General features: G+C 45.6%; 1 protein-coding gene across 1 annotated transcript in view; it reads right to left on the bottom strand.

The window, feature by feature from the left end:
- LOC148041538 (protein REPRESSOR OF VERNALIZATION 1-like) overlaps positions 1-22,917 on the bottom strand; it is an 85,533-nt gene extending 62,616 nt beyond the window's left edge. The window contains exon 1 of the mRNA XM_087680631.1: positions 22,494-22,917. Coding sequence (XP_087536757.1) covers positions 22,494-22,736 — 243 coding nt within the window. The 5' untranslated portion in view covers positions 22,737-22,917. The remainder of the gene's footprint in view (positions 1-22,493) is intronic.
- Positions 22,918-23,315: the final 398 nt, after the last annotated feature.

Below are 23,315 nucleotides of genomic sequence, written 5' to 3'. Positions count from 1 at the left end.
TCAAAGTCTCCCACTCTCTGAAAAGAGACTTTTTCTCTCGCCCATCAATACATTACATGAACAGCAACAGCAACATCAGAGAATTCATTGCCAAAGAAAGGAATACTGAAAAGACAGTTCCTCCCACATAAGCTACTCCGAACGGGATTAAACCAAGTGCCAACCTCAAAGAGCTTGTATCACGTATCACATGGTTTGAGAGAGAAATTTTAAAGAATTGACCAAAACTGTCATATATATTACAATCCTATGTCCTATGTGATAACTCAAAAAAAATGGCATGATACTAGAAAAGACTCTCAGAAAGAGAAGGTGCAACACTTTGTCATATGGTTGTGAAGGAAAAGGACACCATCTTGTTTAATATGAAGCAAGTATAAGTGTAGCACGTATCAGTGAGGAAATGGCATCGAAAGAGAGGGTTATAATCTTGTGTAATAGGGACTGCAACCAAAAAACAATTTTCCATTGCAACATGGATTCTTGCATAGTCACAAGTGACACAAAATGGGATGGGGACAGGGAACAGGGAGGAATTGCCATCACTTGTGACTATACAGTCACATGGAATGGGATATGGAATGGAAAGAAGCTACCATCCCCACAATGCTCTAGTCCAAAAATGACCGTCACTTGTGACTATGGATTCTTGAGAATGGTTCAAACCTATATGTCAAGACAATTGCTGTTATTTTAACCTAACATACTCAAAACATGAACATATGAAAGAAATTAGAGAGGCACCACCTGTTGCTCTAACTTCACACACTCACGTATACATGGAAGAGGAAGATAGGAGAGAGAAACAAGCATTACATGGAAGAGGAAATAGGAGTCATTCTAATCATGAGCGGGATTCGCAAACTAAACTGAATTGTGGAAGTGACAAGCAATGACTTATTTGTAAACCCTAAATATCAAAAATGCCCTTTCGTAGGTGACCCTGAAATCATGGCAAAACAAAACCTGACAATTAATGGTGTATTTATAACCCACAAATACTAAAGACATCCCATAGTAGGACAACTTGACAAGCAATGACTTATTTGTAACCCACAAATACTAAAGATGTCCCTCACTAGACCAACTTGAACTAATGGCAAAACAAATACAATTATTGGCATCATCAACTTCTGATCTCGGCCTAAAAAATAGTATGCCCCATGCTGGGCACTCTCTCCTGCATCAAGTTTGTGGTCTATAAAGAGAGCTCCAAGAGGACATGCAGATTTATCTTAAATTTCCAAAGGACTCTGGTTCCATGACTAACAACAAACAAGTGCTATAAATTATCTTCAAGGTATTGTGGCCCTTTCCAAATTACCAAGAAGATAACTAGCATATCCTATGTGCTAGATTTTACCTTCAGAAATCCGAGTTCATCTTATGTCCATGTTAGTCATTTGAAAGAACAATGGGGACAAGGTGAACTAATTGTTCAAATTGAGGAAGTCCCACGGCTCAAGGACATTGCTCGATATATTTCACTTGAGCTTGAATTGGTTCTCAACCTTAGGACAAAATAAAACTACTTGAAAGTCACTAAATTTGTTGAAAAGTCATTTTCCCCACTTCGTCCTTGAGGATATTGTTGAGGACAGCAATCATTCATAAGAGGGGAAGTGTTATATCATTGGACATCCAGATGAGCACTAATAGCATTGGTTACAATGGTCATGAAGTGACTTACTGCAAATGCACTAAGGACACTTCAAGGTTAGGTCAGAAATATACACTTGTCACTGCCAAATGGATCTTCTCTTGCCTTGCGGAATGTACTTTCAGAGTTTACTAAAAGCCTGATTAGTACGAGACACCTTGATGATTGTGGTTAATACATGGTTATCTTTCGCAATCATGTGTTGAAGATTTGCAAGGGATCTCTTGTTAAAGCAATAGGGTCTAAATCAGACACTTTATCCGTTGCATGTTTTTGGAGTTAAAGACCATGTTATAGTTATCAAAACTTATCATTGAACAACCATCTATTTCTTTATGGCATCGCTATCTAGGGACATGCCAGTCACTAGGATGAAAGCTTTCTACCATTTGAACTATCTTTTGTGTTTAAATTTTCCTAATCTTGGTTTTTGTGAGCTTTGTGTCATGAGGACGTGAAATTTTGCTTGCTTTACTTAACATTTGGATTAATTTTTTATCAAATGTTAAGCATGTATTGCACATGTGAAGTGCAACTGAGATTATTTCATATTTAAAAGCCAAGGACTCCAGGAAATCACTGGATGTCAAAAATAAAAGTTTTCTTAAGTAATGTTGCATACATACTAGGCAGTATCTAGTGCTAGATATTGGCCTAGGACATTTTGTTAGCTATATATGTCAATTGGTAACGCTAGGGATTTGGCATTTAATGTTAGTTAATGTCAATCCGAGGGCTAAAGAAGACTCGGAAACACTTGGGAAATGAACTGGCCTAGCCAATTTAATTATTGGTTGGTTAGACTAATTTTTTGGACACTAAAATAATTATTAAATTAATTTTTAAAATTTTACATATAAAAATTAATTTAATAATGCAAATAATGCTGAAAATGGGATTAGAGGGGTGCCACTTGGCAAGACTTGCCCATGGAAGTTGAAAAGATGTTTTTGAGGCAAGGGAAGAGAGAGCACACGTGAGAGAGAGAGAGAGAGAGGGGTTAAGCTAAGCGAGAGAAAGAGAAAACTACCATAGCTCCTACAACAATTGACAAGCCATTCCAGCCAGCAAGACACCCTCCGAGAGCTGGTGACATGCCGTGAAAAGCCTACAGCAATAGGTGACAGCAATTTGAGGGCTGTTTCAGCCAAACAAACATCATAATCGGTGTGTTCCATCAATGGAGATAGCTTTGATGGCTGTCTAGATAGAGCAACATTTGATTTCTTCCATTTTCCCGCGATGTAAGTTTGAATTTTCTCTCTATTCAGCATTCACTCTCATTCTCCAGCCATTTCCCAGCCTTGCTCCAAAGATCTCAGCATTCTAATCCATGGAGGCTGAGAATTGTATTTTTCTCTATTGTGAACTCTAGCAGAAATTAGAGTTTGACAATAACCTCGGGAAGCATGCTAGGAGATTAAAGCCTCAAGACTTGAATTTTCACAGCTTAGAATTGATTCTCAACAAGATTCAAGTAAGAGACCAGCCAATATTTGAAATTGAGGCAAATTTCATTTCCCAAGGAGTCGGTGAAGGCTAATCATCCCAAGCAAACCAAGAGGCAAATTGGTTTGAAGGCTTGCTAGTCAATTTTGACAACAAGAGACACTTGGATTATCGGAGGAGATCAAAGAATCTCAATTGTACTCCATCCATTTGCAATAAAAGCTAAAGAAATACCGCAAGGGGCACCAATTTTGGGGCCAACAGGCTATCCATTGTCAAAGATTGATTAGTTATTACTACCTCTCCACAGAGAGGCTGGTTTCATATTGTTTCGTTAATTCATTGGATAGAGCTTTGTATTTTGTCACTTTCATAGATGATACCACTAAGAAGGTTCGGGCTTATCCTCTTTGTAAGAAGAGTGTGTCAAATGCAACAAATCCATAAGCATATGGACAAGACTGAAAGATAATGAACATGAGAGAAGAGGAAGAGAGAAAGGAGACAAAAGAACAAAGAAATCTGTAGTCAATGAATGCTAAAATGAAGGAAGCAAATATACAAGAGGCTATCGAGTACCTCCTCGAGCGAGTCTCTCTCACCAACACCTGAAAAGACATCTAGGGTCCCCCTCAAGAACTGCAAAATCCTCATAGCACCCTACCAATGGACCACCTTGGTTTCACTCATGAACCCAACCAACAAACCTACAAGAAAGCATAAATCAACCAAAGTGTTAAGAAGCCAAATCAAGGACCCAATCAATTGACAGTAGCGGAAAGCATCCACCGATGGTGAATCTGGATGGGCCGTAGCCTTCTAGTTTGGATCCATAGGAGTAGAAATGGCCTTAACTCCATCTCAAACGTGGCCAAAAGCTCCTACACATACCACTGCTGGGAGTTGAAAATCCCCCTTGGAGTCTACCAAATCTCATGACCTAAAAAGAAATGGAGAAGGCCCATATCCATCATCTTGAACACCTCATGTAGTGTCTCCTTTGTCTACTTGACCTTTTGGGCGTAGTCACCTCTCAACATGAGATCATCCACATAAAGTATAAACAATGAGTGTCCTCTAGTCGAGGTGTGGATATACAACTCGAGATCGGAAAAGAAACACTGATATCCTAACTTCCCTTGGAGGAACAAGTGTATCTTTCCATTCCAAGCACGTGGACCCTGTTTGAGGCCACAAAGGGCCTTCCTCAACCTATACACCTATCCATCGGATGCAGAAAAGCCAGGAGACTGCTCAACATAGATCTCCTCCTTCAAATCACCATTAAGAAAGGTAGACTTCACCTCAAGTTGATAAATTTGCGATCTCCAATAGCTAGCTAAAAACAAGAATGGCTCTAATGGTAGTCATCCGAGCTATAAGTGCAAAGGTGTCATGGAGATCCACCCCTAGCCATTGTGAGAGGCCATTTGCATGAGCTGTGCGTTGTGCTTATCCAGAGTGCCATCACTCTGGTATTTGGTCTTAAAGACCCATTTGACTCCAATCACCTTCCTATGAACGAGCCAAGGCACGAGATCCGAAGCACCATTCCACTCAATAGTATCCAACTCCTACTCCATAGCCTTCTTCTAATGTTATGATTGCAAAACCTCCTCCATGGAGGTGGGCTCCCCATCTTGCATGACACAATGCATCAAACAATAGTTAGTACAAACAAGCTCAATGGAATGTGTAGATTCCTTCAAAAGCCTCATGGGCCATCTTGCCATTGTACTCCTTAGGAACTCCCTGAATCACAGTGTATCACAAGCCCAGTAAGGAGGAGGCCAATACTCCCCTCGCTACTCTGCCTCCTCTGAAGTCTCCGGAATATCCACCAGGGCCGACTCAATGGGTAAATCCATTGGTTACTGAGATCTCCAAGAACAAGATGCTCAACACCCCCCTCTATAGTTGGAAACTCCACAAACTAAACATCTCGACCCTTATACACCTCTCCGAAAGCAGGATCATAAAGCCTATATCCTTGGGATTGCAAGCTATATCCTATGAAAATCGATTTCTTGGAAGCCGGCTCAAACTAATCCTCTTCTTCTTTAAGATGTGAATATATATATCACATCCGAACACCCTAAAATGAGAGACATCCGGCTTTTGTCCAAAGTCTATCTCAAAAGGGGTCATACCAACCACAGCCAAGAAAGGGCATCGATTAAGAATATAGATAGTTGTGACCACTGCTTCAATCCCTAGACACTGAGGTGCCTACCAATGCTCCATCATAGTCCCCGCCATCTTGATCACACTGCGATTCTTCCGCTTCAATATGCCATTCTCCTAAGGAATATTCCTGTTGGCAAACTCCTGGCGAATGCCATGATCTACACAAAAACAAGTTAGCTCTTGAGGGACAAACTTCCCTTCCTGGTCGAAACATAGAGTCTTGAGTTTCCTACCAAACTTGTTCTCTTTAAAGGTCAAGCAATCATTAAAATGTGAGAATGCTTTAGACTTCAATGCCAAGATATACACCCACATCTGTTAGCAGTCATGTTTGTCATGCCTTGTCATCTCCTGCCTGTGAGCCTCAGTCTGAGTCAGATGAACCATGTGAGAGTGCGCAACGGAAGAAGAACACGAACACGGAGGAGAGGAGAGAGAGCAGAGAATGAAGGAAGAAAATCTGCACTGACTGAAATGAATGCTGAATACACTGAAATGGACTGATCAGTCCCTGCACGCAGCCCAAAGCGTCAGTGAGGGAATCAGATCAGGCTGATGACGATGGCAGCACCAAAGACGGAGGAGAAGGACGTCGGAGTGTGCACCTGCTGAAGAGAGATGATCAACCAAGTGTGGGGGGCTGGCTATATATAGCCAAAAGAGCCTAAAACTAGCCGACCTGCCCCAGGGGCCCTAAAAATGGGCCGACTGCATTTAATCCAGTCCGACTGCATTAAATGCAGTCGCAAAATGCTGACGTGGCACATCTGGGGCCAAAAAAATCCCGAAACAGGGGGACAATGCCTGGCAGGTGTGGGCAGCCTGGGAAATGCAGAAACTGCCCTAAAAATGCACACTGGACCCCGACAAATAAAGGGAATGCATAGAAATGCTAACTGACAGCCAGTCGAGACTGTGACTAGCCTCCTCCATCATAACACATGACAGACATGTCAGAGCTCCTAATGTCCTCGTCTGACTCAGACTGAGGCTCACAGGTAGGAGATGACAAGACATGACAAACATGACTGCTAACACCCCCTCTCAAATCCTGGATGTGGCTGAAGGCCGAAGAAGAAATGGATCCTGGGGTGGCAAGAGGAATGCCAAGGTCGATGAAGTCCGTCGATGTAGACTGCTGCTGAAGGAGCTCCTCACGATCCTGGGAATCCCCCTCTAAAACACTAGGGGCCAGGGAATCCACAGCCGCATCACCGAGATCGTCCCCCTCTGAAAGGGATGGGGGGTACGAGGGAACCACCGGAGGAGAAGGTGGGGGATGGGAAGGAACCTGTGGAATAGAAGGTGCACAAGCGGGAACGGGTGTAGCAATAGACTGCCTCGGAGGACCCTGCATCAAAGAAGGGGAATGGAGCCTGTAAAGCCCGCTCTCCTGCCAACCTGTAGATAAGACAGCTCCTGTAAAAGAATCCTCAATAACAACAGCATGCTCGGTGAAGATCACTCGTGTGCCAAGCCTCATAAGGCCATAAACTGAGAGGAGGGGAAGGCCCAAATCCGGAACATGTAGGGCCTGTGAAAAGGAGCTCGAAGGTCGGTCGGTAAACAAAGGCAATGTGCCAACACCACTAATAGACACCGATAAAATGTCACCAATAGTGACTGAATCCTCTGATGGACGGAGATCCTGTAACAAATCACCTCGGGGAGTCATATGACTCGAAGCACCACTGTCCACTAACCAAGGCTGCGCAGAAGACACTGCAGCCACGGAAGAAGGATCCTCCTCCAAAGCATGGATATGAAGGAACACTGACTCATGGGTAACAGCTGGAGTAGAGGTAGAAGAAGGCTCCGATGTAGATCCACCCTTCGCTCCCGGACGAAGGTGAGGGTACTTCTTCCAGCAGTTCTCCTCGGGATGTGTCCCTTTCCCACAGTGTGGGCACTTCGGTCTCTCTGAATCTGTGTCAGAGCCTGAAGAACTGTCCTTCTTCTTAGCCTTTGACTTCTTCTTCTTCTGTCCTCCCGAACTTGCAACAAAGGCTCTAGTGGAGTCGGATCCACTAGCACTGACCTCTCTGAGTCGCTCGTCATGCTCCAAGACAAGCGGGGATAGCTCCTCCCATAGAAGCTTCTCACGGGTCCTCGATGTAAGAAGGCTGGTGTAGAAGATATCAAACCGAGGCGATGGCAGCTGAGTCAAAAGAATCATAGCCATGTCTTCAGAAGATATCGTCCGACCGAGGGATGCAAGCTCATCCCTCATATCCTGTAATCTGTTGATGTGGTCCTTCATGGAAGGACTATCATCAATAGCGAGCATCCGCAACTTCTTTTCAAGAGATATCCGGTGGGCAAACGTCTTCAGCTTGCCTCACCTGCAGGACATTGTCCACCCTTTCCGGGATTTTTCTGAGCATTCCTGGCATTTTTACCAGCATTAAATGCTGGTCGGATCAGCATTAAATGCTGGTCGGACATATTTATGGCCTCAAATTTCAGGTCGGCCAGTTTGTGGGTTTTTTGGCTATTTATAGCCATTTCCCACTTGCCAGTCAGTTGTATTATCAACTTCCCTCCTTCTTTGGCAGCTGCACACTCCGACTCCGTCATCTTCCTCCGTCTTCGGTGCTGCCATCATCATCAGCCTGTTCTGGTGCCCTCACTGACGCTCTGGGCTGCGTGCAGGGACTGATCAGTCCATTTCAGTGTATTCAGCATTCATTTCAGTCAGTGCAGATTTTCTTCCTTCATTCTCTGCTTTCTCTCTCCTCTCCTCCATGTTCGTGTTCTTCTTCCGTTGCGCACTCTCACATGGTATCATCGCCAAACTGAGAGCACGGAGGTCTTCATCGACTGGAGAGACACCACACCTATCATCTGTTGCTGCCCCCCTTTTCTCCAACAGCCCGGCGGCCCCTCCAGGTGGTCTATACATTTGCGTTTGCTGCATCAGCCCCTTCCAGAGGCTGCCACATCATCAACCAGCCCTGTCTCCTTGCGTTTTCAGCTGGGCGACTCCACTACAAGCTGCGTTCTGCATCCACGGTGGTCGTATTCCCTCCTGGCGGCTCATCTCCAGCTGCCGCTTCTTTTCTTGGCTGCGTTTTGGTGCCTGGCAACTTTCCCTCCGGCTTTTGTGCCCTACACAGCTGCGTTTTCACCTCCTGGTGATAGGCGACCTGATTTCCTGGAGTTTGGTGGTTCTTCTGGTGGTTGGTGACCCTTCTGGTGGTCATTCTTCGGCATTGGCACAGTTTTCTTTGGTGTTTAGTGTTTTGCAGATTGGAAGATGTCTTCTCATCAGTTTACAGGTTTTGATGACTCAGATGATGAGCTTTTGTCTCGACATTCATCTGAACGGAGGCGTGATTTCTATCACGAGGACCGTCGTCCGGAGTCTATTCCTCTTTCCCGTCCCCCTTCTATTCATGTATCTCGGCAATTCCCTTCCAGTGGGCCGAAGATGCAGCCTTTGGTACCCTCTGTACAGGTACCCGTACTTCCTCAGCTGCCCAAAGAGGACCGGTTGGATGGCTCCAACTTTTCTCTATGGTCCTGCAAGGTGGAGTGTATCTTGGACTCCTTCGATCTTTGGGAGCTTGTTTCTGTTCCTATTCCCCGGCCTAAGGTGGATCCCGTAGATGGGACATCTATGGATCGTGCAGCATTATGGGATCGGCTTAATTCTAGAGCCAGATCTTTCCTCTTTCTGAGTTTGCAGGATTCTGTCCTTGTTCATGTTCACAGGTTGAAGACTGCAGCAGACGTGTGGAGAAAGCTCGCGTCTCTCTATCAACAAAAGACGTTTGCCCACCGGATCTCTCTCGAAAAGAAGTTGTGGATGCTCGCTATTGATGATAGTCCTTCCATGAAGGACCACATCAACAGATTACAGGATATGAGGGATGAGCTTGCATCCCTCGGTCGGACGATATCTTCTGAAGACTTGGCTATGATTCTTTTGACTCAGCTGCCATCGCCTCGGTTTGATGTCTTCTACACCAGCCTTCTTACATCGAGGACCCGTGAGAAGCTTCTATGGGAGGAGTGCGCAACGGAAGAAGAACACGAACACGGAGGAGAGGAGAGAGAAAGCAGAGAATGAAGGAAGAAAATCTGCACTGACTGAAATGAATGCTGAATACACTGAAATGGACTGATCAGTCCCTGCACGCAGCCCAGAGCGTCAGTGAGGGCACCAGAACAGGCTGATGATGATGGCAGCACCGAAGACGGAGGAAGATGACGGAGTCGGAGTGTGCAGCTGCCAAAGAAGGAGGGAAGTTGATAATACAACTGACTGGCAAGTGGGAAATGGCTATAAATAGCCAAAAAACCCACAAACTGGCCGACCTGAAATTTGAGGCCATAAATATGTCCGACCAGCATTTAATGCTGATCCGACCAGCATTTAATGCTGGTAAAAATGCCAGGAATGCTCAGAAAAATCCCGGAAAGGGTGGACAATGTCCGGCAGGTGAGGCAGGCTTCGGGGAGTCATATGACTCGAAGCACCACTGTCCACGAACCAAGGCTGCGCAGAAGACACTGCAGCCACGGAAGAAGGATCCTCCTCCAAAGCATGGATATGAAGGAACACTGACTCATGGGTAACAGCTGGTGTAGAGGTAGAAGAAGGTTCCGATGTAGATCCACCCTTCGCTCCCGAACGAAGGTGAGGGTACTTCTTCCAACATTTCTCCTCGGGATGTGTCCCTTTCCCATAGTGTGGGCACTTCGGTCTCTCTGTATCTAAGTCAGAGCCTGAAGAATTGTCCTGCTTCTTAGCCTTTGACTTCGTCTTTTTCTTCTTCTGTCCTCCCGAACCTGCAACAAAGGCTCTAGTGGAGTCAGATCCACTAGCACTGACCTCTCTGAGTCGCTCGACATGCTCCAAGACAAGCGGGGATAGCTCCTCCCATAGAAGCTTCTCACGGGTCCTCGATGTAAGTAGGCTGGTGTAGAAGACATCAAACCGAGGCGATGGCAGCTGAGTCAAAAGAATCATAGCCATGTCTTCAGAAGATATCGTCCGACCGAGGGATGCAAGCTCATCCCTCATATCCTGTAATCTGTTGATGTGGTCCTTCATGGAAGGACTATCATCAATAGCGAGCATCCGCAACTTCTTTTCGAGAGATATCCGGTGGGCAAACGTCTTCTGTTGATAGAGAGACGCGAGCTTTCTCCACACGTCTGCTGCAGTCTTCAACCTGTGAACATGAACAAGGACAGAATCCTGCAAACTCAGAAAGAGGAAAGATCGGGCTCTAGAATTGAGCCGATCCCATAAGGCTGCACGATCCATAGATGTCCCATCTGCGGGATCCACCTTAGGCCGGGGAATAGGAACAGAAACAAGCTCCCAAAGATCGAAGGAGTCCAAGATACACTCCACCTTGCAGGACCATAGAGAAAAGTTGGAGCCATCCAACCGGTCCTCTTTGGGCAGCTGAGGAAGTACGGGTACCTGTACAGGGGGTACCAAAGGCTGCATCGTCGGCCCATTGGAAGGGGATCGCCGAGATACATGAATAGAAGGGGGACGGGAAAGAGGAATAGACTCCGGACGACGGTCCTCGTGATAGAAATCACGCCTCCGTTCAGATGAGTGTCGAGACAAAAGCTCGTCATCTGAGTCATCAAAACCTGTAAACTGATGATAAGACATCTTCTAAATCTGCAAAACACCAAACACCAAAGAAAACTGTGCCGATGCCGAAGAATGACCACCAGAAGGGTCACCAACCACCAGAAGAACCACCAAACTCCAGGAAATCAGGTCGCCTAGCACCAGAAGGTGAGAACGCAGCTGTGTAGGGCACAAAATCCGGAGGGAAAGTTGCCAGGCACCAAAACGCAGCCCAGAAAAGAAGCGCCAGCTGGAGATGAGCCGCCAGGAGGGAAAACGACCACCTTGGATGCAAAACGCAGCCTGTAGTGGAGTCGCCCAGCTGAAGAGAAGGCCGCCCAGCTGAAAACGCAGGTAGCAGGAGCTGGTTGATGACGTGGCAGCCTCTGGAAGGGGCTGATGCAGCAAACGCAAATGTAGAGACCACCTGGAGGGGCCGCCTGGCTGTTGGAGAGAAGAGGGGCAGCAACAGATGATAGGTGTGGTGTCTCTCCAGTCGATGAAAGCCTCGGTGCTCTCAGTTTGGCGATGATACCATGCCCCCCTTCTCTCCAACAGCCAGGCGGCCCCTCCAGGTGGTCTGAATATTTGCGTTTGCTGCATAGGTGGTCTGAATATTTGCGTTTGCTGCATCAGCCCTTTCCAGAGGCTGCCACGTCATCAACCAGCCCCTGTTTCCTTGCGTTTTCAGCTGGGCGGCCTTCTCTTCAGCTGGGCGACTCCCCTACAGGCTGCGTTTTGCATCCAAGGTGGTCGTATTCCCTCCTGGCGGCTCATCTCTAGCTGGCGCTTCTCTTCTTGGCTGCGTTTTGGTGCCTGGCAACTTTCCCTCCGGATTTTGTGCCCTACACAGCTGCGTTTTCACCTCCTGGTGATAGGCGACCTGATTTCCTGGAGTTTGGTGGTTCTTCTGGTGGTCGGTGACCCTTCTGGTGGTCATTCTTCGGCATCGGCACAGTTTTCTTTGGTGTTTGGTATTTTGCAGATTGGAAGATGTCTTATCATCAGTTTACAGGTTTTGATGACTCAAATGATGAGCTTTTGTCTCGACATTCATCTGAACGGAGGCGTGATTTCTATCGCGAGGCTCGTCATACGGAGTCTATTCCTCGTTCCCGTCCCCCTTCTATTCATGTATCTCGGCGAGCCCCTTCCAGTGGGCCGACGATGCAGCCTTTGGTACCCCCTGTACAGGTACCTGTACTTCCTCAACTGCCCAAAGAGGACCGGTTGGATGGCTCCAACTTTTCTCTATGGTCCTGCAAGGTGGAGTGTATCTTGGACTCCTTCGATCTTTGGGAGCTTGTTTCTGTTCCTATTCCCCGGCCTATGGTGGATCCCGCAGATGGGACATCTATGGATCGCGCAGCCTTATGGGATCGGCTCAATTCTAGAGCCCGATCTTTCCTCTTTCTGAGTTTGCAGGATTCTGTCCTTGTTCATGTTCACAGGTTGAAGACTGCAGCGGACGTGTGGCAGAAGCTAGCGTCTCTCTATCAGCAGAAGACGTTTGCCCACCAGATATCTCTCGAAAAGAAGTTGCGGATGCTCGCTATTGATGATAGTCCTTCCATGAAGAACCACATCAACAGATTACAAGATATGAGGGATGAGCTTGCATCCCTCGGTCGGACGATATCTTCTGAAGACTTGGCTATGATTCTTTTGACTCAGCTGCCATCGCCTCGGTTTGATGTCTTCTACACCAGCCTTCTTACATCGAGGACCCGTGAGAAGCTTCTATGGGAGGAGCTATCCCCGCTTGCCTTGGAGCATGACGAGCGACTCAGAGAGGTCAGTGCTAGTGGATCCGACTCCACTAGAGCCTTTGTTGCAGGTTCGGGAGGACAGAAGACAAAGAAGAAGAAGTCAAAGGCTACGAAGAAGGACAGTTCTTCAGGCTCTGACTCAGATTCAGAGAGACCGAAGTGCCCACACTGTGGGAAAGGGACACATCCAGAGGAGAAATGTTGGAAGAAGTACCCTCACCTTCGTCCGGGAGCGAAGGATGGATCTACATCGGAGCCTTCTTCTACCTCTACACCCGTTGTTACCCATGAGTCAGTGTTCCTTCATATCCATGCTTTGGAGGAGGATCCTTCTTCCGTGGCTGCAGTGTCTTCTGCGCAGCCTTGGTTAGTGGACAGTGGTGCTACGAGTCATATGACTCCCCGAGGTGATTTGTTACAGGATCTCCGTCCATCAGAGGGTTCAGTCACTGTTGGTGACATTTTATCGGTGCCTATTAGTGGTGTTGGCACATTGCCTTTGTTTACAGACCGACCTACGAGCTTCCTTTCACAGGCCCTACATGTTCCGGACTTGGGCCTTCCCCTCCTCTCAGTTTATGGCCTTACGAGGCTTGGCACACGAGTGATCTTCACCGAGCATGCCGTTGTTATTGAGGATTCTCTTACAGGAGCTGTCCTAGCTACAGGTTGTCAGGAGAGCGGGCTTTACAAGCTCCATTCCCCTTCTTTGATGCAAGGTCCTCCGAGGCAGTCTATTGCTACACCTGTTTCCGCTTGTGCACCTTCTATTCCATAGGTTCCTTCCCATCCCCCACCCTCTCCTTCGGTGGTTCCCTCGTACCCCCCATCCCTTTCAGAGGGGGACGATCTCGGTGATGCGGCTGTGGATTCCCTGGCCCCTAGTGTTTTCGCAGGGGATTCCCAGGATCGTGAGGAGCTCCTTCAGCAGCAGTCTACATCGACGGACTTCATCGACCTTGGCATTCCTCTTGCCACCCCAGGATCCGTTTCTCCCTTGGCCTTCAACCACATCCAGGATCTGAGAGGGGGTGTTAGCAGTCATGTTTGTCATGCCTTGTCATCTCCTGCCTGTGAGCCTCAGTCTGAGTCAGATGAGGACTTTAGGAGCTCTGACTTGTCTATCACTTGTTTTGACGGAGGAGGTAGCTCATTCTAGAGCACTCAGATGTGCATTTCCCGGGGCAGTTTCTGCATTCATCAGCTTGCCTCACCTGCCGGACATTGTCCACCCTTTCCGGGATTTTTCTAAGCATTCCTGGCATTTTTACCAGCATTTAATGCTGGTCGGATCAGCATTAAATGCTGGTCGGACATATTTATGGCCTCAAATTTCAGGTCGGCCAGTTTGTGGGTTTTTTGGCTATTTATAGCCATTTCCCACTTGCCAGTCAGTTGTATTATCAACTTCCCTCCTTCTTTGGCAGGTGCACACTCCGACTCCGTCATCTTCCTCCGTCATCGGTGCTGCCATCATCATCAGCCTGTTCTGGTGCCCTCACTGACGCTCCGGGCTGCGTGCAGGGACTGATCAGTCCATTTCAGTGTATTCAGCATTCATTTCAGTCAGTGCAGATTTTCTTCCTTCATTCTTTGCTTTCTCTCTCCTCTCCTCCGTGTTCGTATTCTTCTTCCGTTGCGCACTCTCACAACATCATCCTACTAAAATCGTCAACAATTAGCATAAAATACAAAATCCCCTTAGGAGACTTCATCCTCATGGATCCACATAAGTCTATCAAAACAAGCTCCAAGGGCTCCTTAGCTTGTCGTGAGGCCTTGCTGGAAATAGCATCTCTATGCCACAAATGCAAGCTACACATGGCGGGTGGCCCATCCCAATCTTTGGCAATCCACACACCAACTAACCACAAGATGCCTTCAATTGAGGTAGCCAAACCGAGTATGCTAAAGCTTAGTTTGACTTTGTGAAGAAAGAAAAAGAGAAGGAAAGGCAAAAGAAGACCACACTTGTAGACTCCATTCTCCTCATGTCGTGCACAAAGAACCTGTCGAGATACTCCATCGAGAAATTGAAAGAACCTGTCGAGATACTCCATCGAGAAATTGAAAGAAGTTCCATCTGAAGGGGGAGTCGTGTGGCAATAAGCGCCACTATCCACAATCCACCGACGAGACTATGGGGCCATCATCACTACATCAGTGGTGGCCATCGGAGGAACATCCTCTATCAACTCCAAATGGGGAAAGGTAGTTGATAATGAAGTAGCTACCACTCCCGTGTCCTTTGTAGTGTTCTTCTTCTCAATATCCTTCTCCTTATCAGGGCAATCTTTCTTCCAATGACCTAACTTGCCACAAATATGGCACATAGAATCCTTGGCTTTGTCCTATTCGGACTTCTCATCCTTCTTCTTATTCTTATTATTCTTCCCCTTCTATTGGGAAGACTAACCGATCAAAGCCTCCAACTTGGGAGTGTTCTGACCTTTGAGTTGTTCCTCTTGGTCCAAGACCATAGGAATCTCCTCTTCCCACTTAAGGGTCTCTATCCGCACTGCAAACAAGGCGGAATAGAATGCACTAAATGAGGGTGGTAACTGAAACCACCCTTCCTCCTCAGATAGGATGGTAAACGACCTGATTAAGCACTATTTACAGCAATTAACAAATTCACAAAACTGAAATGCACACTTTACAATATAATCTTGGACATTGAACATCCTATTGGCCCCAAAACTAACGCCCCTTTCAATATTTATTTAACTTAATTGAAGAAGTTGATATACAATGGGATTCTTCTAATCCCTTTCAGTATTCCAACTTTCCTTGCTGTCCAAAATGACCAGCAAGTCTTCAATCTGATTTACCTCTTGATTCAAGCAATCAATTGGCCTTCACCCGCTTTGATGGAGATGGAAAATGCCCCAAATTCAATGATTTGCTAGTCCTCCACTTAAATAGGCTAAAAACAGCTTCAGCCTTGTTGAATCCAAGTCTTGGAGCTTCCAATTTCTGGCACGCTTCCCGAGGCTACTACTAAACCCTAAATTCTGTTGTGTAGATTAGGGTTTACAGCAAAGAAATCTAAAATTTCTCAGTCTTTGGTGATCTCAATGCTGCAATCTTTGGAGCAAGGCTATAGAAAGGCTTAGAGAGATGAGAGAGAATGTTGAGAAGAGAGAAAATTCAGACTTTCTTCGTAAAGAACTAAAGAAAATTTATCATTTACTGTTGCTGCACTGTCTCAACAACTTGTAGATACAAAGAACTAAAGAAAATCGGTCATTTACTGTTGCTACCTTGTCTCAACAGCCTGTAAATGCTATCACCTTAAGTTAATTGGTCTTCTCCTACCCCTATCTACCTCAGAAGGTCCTCCAATGGCTGCAAATCAAACCAACAGCATCTCCTCCCCCTCTCTTGTAGGTTGAATACACTTAAATACCTCTCTCCAACCTCTAAAGATGTTCTTCAATCTTACATGGGCATTTTTTACAAGTGGCAGCCTTCCCAAATGGTTTTTTCAGCATTATCTATAATTAAATATTAATTTTCAATCTTCAAATACTGATAATTAATCTAGTAATTATTTTGGTGCCTTGAAAAATAATTTGATTGGCCAATAATTAAATTGGCTAGGCAACTTCCATTCGCAAGTGTCTCTACACCATCTTTGGCCATCAGATTGGCATTAGGTACCATCAAACATCAATTCTCTAGTATCACCAACTGACACTTATGGCCAAATGAATGAGCTAAACCAACAACTAGCACCAAATACCAACAAATACTTGTGCGACATAACTTATAGCAGCTCCTTGGTAGACCAAAAATATGTACCAAACACTAGCTTCTTCTCTACTGCTCAAATTGCAAATCTAATGGTTTCGTTGGCTCCGAAAAGGGGTAAAATTTCACGACACCTACTCTAAATTCTCCCAGACCGCTCCTCGTTCGGAGTGTTATTTACTACCTGTAAACTAGGATCGCATGCCGCACGATTTCGAAAGCCCTTCTTTTTGTAGAAGCTTTTCCAAAACTAGCTACTTGCTTTTGCATGTCATCCTATTCTAGAAGTTATTTACACCTCTTTTAGATATTTACAAGAAATAATATCCAAAATATCAAAAATTGGCTAAAATTGTCCAAAAATTTCATATTTTTGAACCATCCATACTATGGACACTGACACTAATGACTAATATGGCATTTACTCTCTAGATTAATAAGGAAGCTGGATCATTATGCACTCCAGGTTTTTTTACACTGTGTTTGCATAGCAACACAACATCGGGCTCGTATATTTTCTCTAAGCTCGATTACACCTCACATGTGCAATATTTACTTAACCATGTGGTTGAAAATTAATCCACATGTTAAGTGAGGTTTCAAAAATACATATCCTCATGATAGTAACCATGAGAGAGTAGTTATTGTCATGCCCTCCAAGGTAATCACCTTCCTTGCATTCTGGACTTGCATTTGCAATTGTCAAAGCTTATTGACATACTCTTGCATAGAAGAAGACTTGTTAAGACTCAAAGTCCTCATCTGAACCTCCAGAGACACCCGCTTCATCGCAATCATCCAATTGTACATTTGATCTAACTCCAACCATATCTCCCAAGACACGACCAACTGCTCGATGTAAGTAACAATGAGTGAGAGAGAGAGAGAGAGAGAGAGAGAGGAACGAATGGATGTGGGCACTCAATTTATCCCAATCTGCCTGTATCATCATTAACTCCGCTTTCTCATCTATAGAAAGCTTAGAAGCATCACAAGCTGTAGAACAATCTATAGCCTCAGTCATGAACTCTACCAAATCATAAGACTCTTGTATGGCAAGCATCACTATATGCCAAATGCGATAATTCTTCCCATCGAGCTTCTGATCTGAAAGAAGAGCCAACAATATGTGGAGACCTTATGGTCCATAATAGCCAGAAACTCCATGTCAATTTTGATCAACATTGTCGATGGAATGACTTGCACAAAAACAAAGGTAGTCCCCTCTAACTCTGCACATGGTGCCGGTGCAACTAGGGCTTCCTCCGCCTGTCCTCAAAGAGTTTCACCCCCTACACACAATGAAAACTCAAAATTTGCTCCAAAAGGTTGAAAACGCAGCCTTTTCTTCTTACGCAGCCTTTTCTTCTTCACCAACAGCAAAAACCTGCAAAAAACAGCAACTTTGCTCCTCCACACTTCACTTGTTCCCCTCAACCTCTAAAGGCTGAAAACACAAACTTTTGTCACCAAGAATCCTCCCAATCAAGTCTGCCCAAGATCAATCATGCCTTCTACACTATTCTAAAGCTATGTCAAAGTGCAGAAGTGTATGGACAAGACTGAAAGACAATAACACGAGAGAAGAGGGGGAGAGAAAAGAGAGAGAAGAACGCAGAAATCTGCAGTTAATGAATGCTGAAATGAAAAAGGCAGATGTACAAGAGGCTATTGAAGTATCTCCTCGAGCCAATCTCTCTCACCAACACCTGAAAAGACAAGTGAGAAAGGCAAGCTGACATTAGACCTTAAATAGGAGGAAAAGAAGCAATAAAATAAGCTGACATTAGACCCTAAATAGGAGGAAAAGAAGCAATAAAATAATGCATGCAGCTAGCAAAGTGGCCGACCGGATCAAAAAATTGCTGACTGCTGCAATAACCAATAAAATAATCAGCAATACTCATCCTGTCTGCCACGTGGCACTGCTGCCTGCCTGACTTGCCTAATCAAATCTGCCCAATAAATGGTGATTAAGTGTCGAACCTAACTAGTGGCACTACCTATTGGACCTACCCAATAAATGGTGACTGCTAGAGATGCCCAAAACTGATAGGAAAAATGCATAACTCCACCCAAGAGAACTGACTACACCAACCGTAGCTAGAGAATACTAGTCCGGGGTGACTAATCTCTAACAGAGTGATGTGTTAGATGCATTTCAAAAGTTATTAGCATTTGCAAAGAATTAGTTGGTCAAAAAACTTAAATGCTACTCGAGAATTCTGGTCTCACTAATGGATTTTGGACTGAAGCTATAAAGCCGGCAGTGCATTTGATCAACGCGTCTCCTAGCAAGTCATTGAGTGGCAAGTTACTAGAGGAGTTACGGTCTAGCAAAAGACCTAGTTATAATCACTTGCATGTATTTGACTGCAAAGCATTTATGCATATACCTAAGAACAAGCAAAGTAAGCTTGATTCTGAGTCCAATAAATATTTCTTTCTTTGCTATAAAGAGTCCAATGAAATGGGCTATGGCGGAAATTGAAGACCTTGCGATCCGACAAGGGTGGTGAATTTGTTTCTAATGAGTTTACTCGTTTTTGTGCAGATAAAGGTATTCACCAAGAGTTTGCTAATACCAACACTCCTCAAGAAAATGGCATTCTTGAACGGAAAAACCGCAGTGTGATCGAGATGGCGCGCACCATGATGGACCACCGACAGACACCTCAGTTTCTGTGGGCCGAGGCTGTGGCTACTGCAGTCCACATCCTTAATCGATCCCCCACTTCGGCCGTTGATGGGATGACACCTTTTGAGGCTTACTTTGGGACTAAGCCCGATGTTTCTTATTTTAGGGTCTTTGGGTGTGATGCCTATGTTCACGTTCCCAAGGCTCACCGTGATAAATTTGAAGCAGCTTCCCGAAGACAGGTGTTTGTTGGCTACAGCTCCCAGTCCCAAGGCTATTGATTGTATGATCCCGTTAAGAGGGATGTGTACACTAGTCGCGATGTGCGGTTTGTGGAGGTTCCGGCCATATCAACGGGTGAGGAGCATCCCGTTCTTGGAGATCCAGGGGAGAGTTGGGCTCCTCCTACAGTTCCTTTGGAGCCCGTGCCTTTTGATTCTGATTCTGTTTCTGACACAGAGTCTACTATTCCACCGGTCACCCCCGAGGAGTTACCACCGGTGGATATCCCAGAGTCTTCAGCTGATGGAGAGAGACGAGGGGAGGTCCGGCCTCCTCCTCGTTGGGCCCGTGACACACTTCATGATTCAGGGATCGAGGGGGTCCCTGAGGAGTGGGGACCGCAGGATGGTCCGCGGCGATCACGGAGGCACTTTTTGGGCCATGAGATTTATCAGTCTCAGAGGGGGATCTTCATCTCTCAGCAGAGATATGTACAGGAGCTCTTGGTTTCTTTTGCGATGGAGGATTGTCGGACCCTTTCTACTCCTATGGATCCGAACTGGAAGGCCACTTCCCATTCGGCTTCTCCCATGGCGGATGCTTCCCGCTATCGTCAGTTGATTGGATCATTGATTTGGCTCCTTAACACTCATGTTGATCTTTGTTTTGTTGTTGGGCTCTTGGCAGGGTTCATGAGTGAACCTCAGACAGTGCATTGGCAGGCTGCTCAGCAGATACTTCGGTATTTGAGGGGGACGTCTGATTTAGGGATTCATTATCCTGCAGGCACAGATGGTTCAAATCTTGTTCTTGCAGGTTGGAGCGACTCGGATTGGCCGATGATGTGGACCACAGGCGGTCTACTACAGGTTACTGTTTTACATTGGGTGCAGGTGTTATCTCATGGAGTAGCAAGAAGCAGCCCACGGTAGCCCTTTCGTCTACTGAGACGAAGTATCGGGCCGCGTCTTCCACCACATGTGAGACTGTGTGGCTTCGGAGATTGTTGGAGGAGCTTGACTGCCCCCAACCTCGTCCTACTTTGCTGCAATGTGACAATGAGAGTTGCATTGCCTTGGCACGGAATCCTGTTTTTCATGCCCGGACGAAGCACATAGAGATCCAGTACCACTTCATCTGAGAGAAGCTTCTGGATGAGACCATCACTGTGGAGTACTGCAAGACGGAGGACAATCTTGTAGATTTGTTTACGAAGGCACTTCCCCAGGCTCTACTTCGGAGACATTCCAGATCCCTCAGGCTTCTGCCCCGCCCACGCTCTGAGAGGGGGTGTTAGCAGTCAGAGACCCTGTCCAGGTGCAGTCGGACAGATTCTGTCCAAGTGCAGTCGGACAGCACAGTCAGACTTCCACGTGGCAGTCCGACCTGTCCTGTCAATCGGCTGCATTTATGCAGCCGACATTAAATGCAGCCGACAAGTCTTTTCTGGCACCCAGATTCTGACTATTTATGGCCGAGTTTTTTCAGCAGTCTCCTGCACTTTTCTGCTCGCAGATTACAGACTGGTGGCACGCGTAGATTCCGTCTCTGTTCGCAGATTTCTGACAGGAGACAGTGTAGACTGCAACGGACTTCGAGGTGAACAGCAGGTTGCATCGTCGAGGTGGAGACACGCAGTCCAGCGCACTGCGCCCATGTATATATCTGCATATCTTTGTATACATCAGATCTTCATCTTCCACTGTCTCTTTCTCTCTCTTCTCTCTCTGCGTTCTCTCTCTCTCAGTCCTACGCTTCCGCACCGCTGCACTCTGACACTCTCATCCCCCAGCATCCCTTAAGTTATCTCAGCATTTTCTAGCAATTTGAGCCATTAAAGTAAGAGATTTCAGTCAATCTCTATTGTAAACCCTAATTTACAATATATATTGGGGTTAGTGGAGGAGATTAGAGGATCTTAGTTGTACTCCTTCCATTTGCAATATAAGATAAAGAAATACTACAAGGGGCGTAAGTTTTGGGGCCAACAAGCTGTCCAATGTCCAAGATTGTATGGTAAAATATGCATTTTAGTTCTGTGAATTTGTTAATTGTTGTAATTAAGTGCTTAATTAGGTTATTTACCACCCTATTCTAGAAGGAAAGCTAGTTTCAGCAACAATGTTTCCGGCTAGTTTAGGTTTTTTTTTTGTCTGTCTTTCCACTTTGTGATACACTCCTCGGCTTTAGAGAGGGTTACTATGCATTAAGGTTGTCATGTTCTTATCACTACATTCTAGTTACTATTGATATTTTCTCTATACTGCTTTGAACTCATAAAATCCTTGTGAATCTGTATTTTAGGCATACTTTTCTCCTTGAAGATCCCTTGTCCTTCTTCATCTTCCCTGTATCTCCCTCATCATTGCTCCTCCAACATCTCTTCCTGATGGTCAACATGCACACATTCTTTACTCATCTACGAGTGTAACCAGCGTAGCACATTCCTCACAACCTCGACCATGCACACGCACACTTGCTTACCTCAGCCCACGAATCTTCTTGTTTGTTGTAGATTGCTGCTGTTTTACTGTACACCACAATCGCCTGACATCTAATTCCACAAACTATGGGTTGCCTGCCTTAAATAGGGCATGCAACTGCAACTATCCAATCAGCAGCAGTCTGACCTGCTGTCCAACCAGTTCTGATCTCACATGGCACGTCATGACCCTGACATGTTAGCATCCTGCCATGTCAGCATCCACCCACATCATCCCATAGCTGACAATCAGCCTGGTATGGACAGTGCTCACGTGCACTGCAATACCCTCCAATATGGCTGCCCTTTTGTCTGCCCATCTGGAAACTAATGCTGTCCAGCTTTTATGGTCTTCTTTATTGAGATGCACAGTAAAACTGGGCAAATTTTCTCATTTCATTCATTTCGTGCACAAGAAGTGCATATCATTTCTTCAAAAACTTCTTTTCAAATGTCTTGAAAATACTCCATATCTTTCTTTCATGAAGCATCCTTCCTTGCTCAAATAAGACAGGACAAGACAATCATCGCTCTCTAAAACTTGCTTGAAGTCCTTAAGTCTATTGGTTACAATCATGTTGTCAATCCTTCCAGGGTGGAAAATTTCTAACAGATCATTGCAATCAAGCTCAATACCGAGCCAAATTTTAGAATTATCTATGTTATGGAGACTTAATCCCTGGAAATTTTTGCATGTCAGAATTAAAACAGGCTCATAAAATTCGTGAAGTTACCAATTCATAACGATTGCCGTCCAGTTCAAATGCCTGATAATAGCACTTCTCAAGCTTTCCTCTTCCTATTCTCTTAATGACATCTCCGACGGGCTTAGCTTCTGGAGCAGACTCTTCATCGCTGCCACCTCCTCCTGCTCCTCCGTCGGGACCCTTCTCTTTACTCCCTTTTTCGCCTTCTGCATCTTCGTCTTCTTTCTCGTCCTCTGAATCCGAAATCTGAGCAAGCTTCCTCTTCCCCATGTCTACCGACGCAGACCTTAACCCTAAATGACGAATGTATGTGCCTTGCAATTTCAAGAAGCCTCGCAGCTGCAAACTCACTGAGCAGCTCTCCTGTCTCTTCTCTCTCGAGACACAAAGAAAAACACGCTGGCCGTCTGACGTGTCAATTTTGCACGGCTCTACCGGTATGGCATGAATGGATGAATCAGCAGATTGACATGGCCGGACTTTGCCTAAAACCTCTAGGTGGGCCCTAAGGTTGGTTCTTTACCAAATGGCGGAACCCTGCCCAAAGTGTGGGCATGCAATTTTTGAAACTGGGCGCACGCATGGGCACAAAACCTTTACACACTAAAATAACATATTTTACAAAAATGTACAAATTAATGTGTTTATTATTGATTGATTGTAATTGCAAAAAATGCACCCTTGTCCATCACTTTGCAAATTGGGCAAGGGAGACTCCCCATCCAAAAGTAGATGAGGAGTTCATCTGTTTAGCAAGTAAACAACAAGTCATGTCCTCTCGATTGTGTGAAGGACTACTAACACCCAACCCCTAAAGAAGTACTTTAATTGGTTAATACTTGCAATGCA

Source organism: Lygodium microphyllum, chromosome 1, assembly GCF_053477565.2.
Source record: "Lygodium microphyllum isolate KBCC chromosome 1, Lygodium_microphyllum_v1.1.10, whole genome shotgun sequence".
Taxonomy (NCBI): domain Eukaryota; kingdom Viridiplantae; phylum Streptophyta; class Polypodiopsida; order Schizaeales; family Lygodiaceae; genus Lygodium; species Lygodium microphyllum.
Note: the sequence above shows the minus strand (reverse complement) of the source record. Positions and strands in the feature narration are given on the sequence as shown.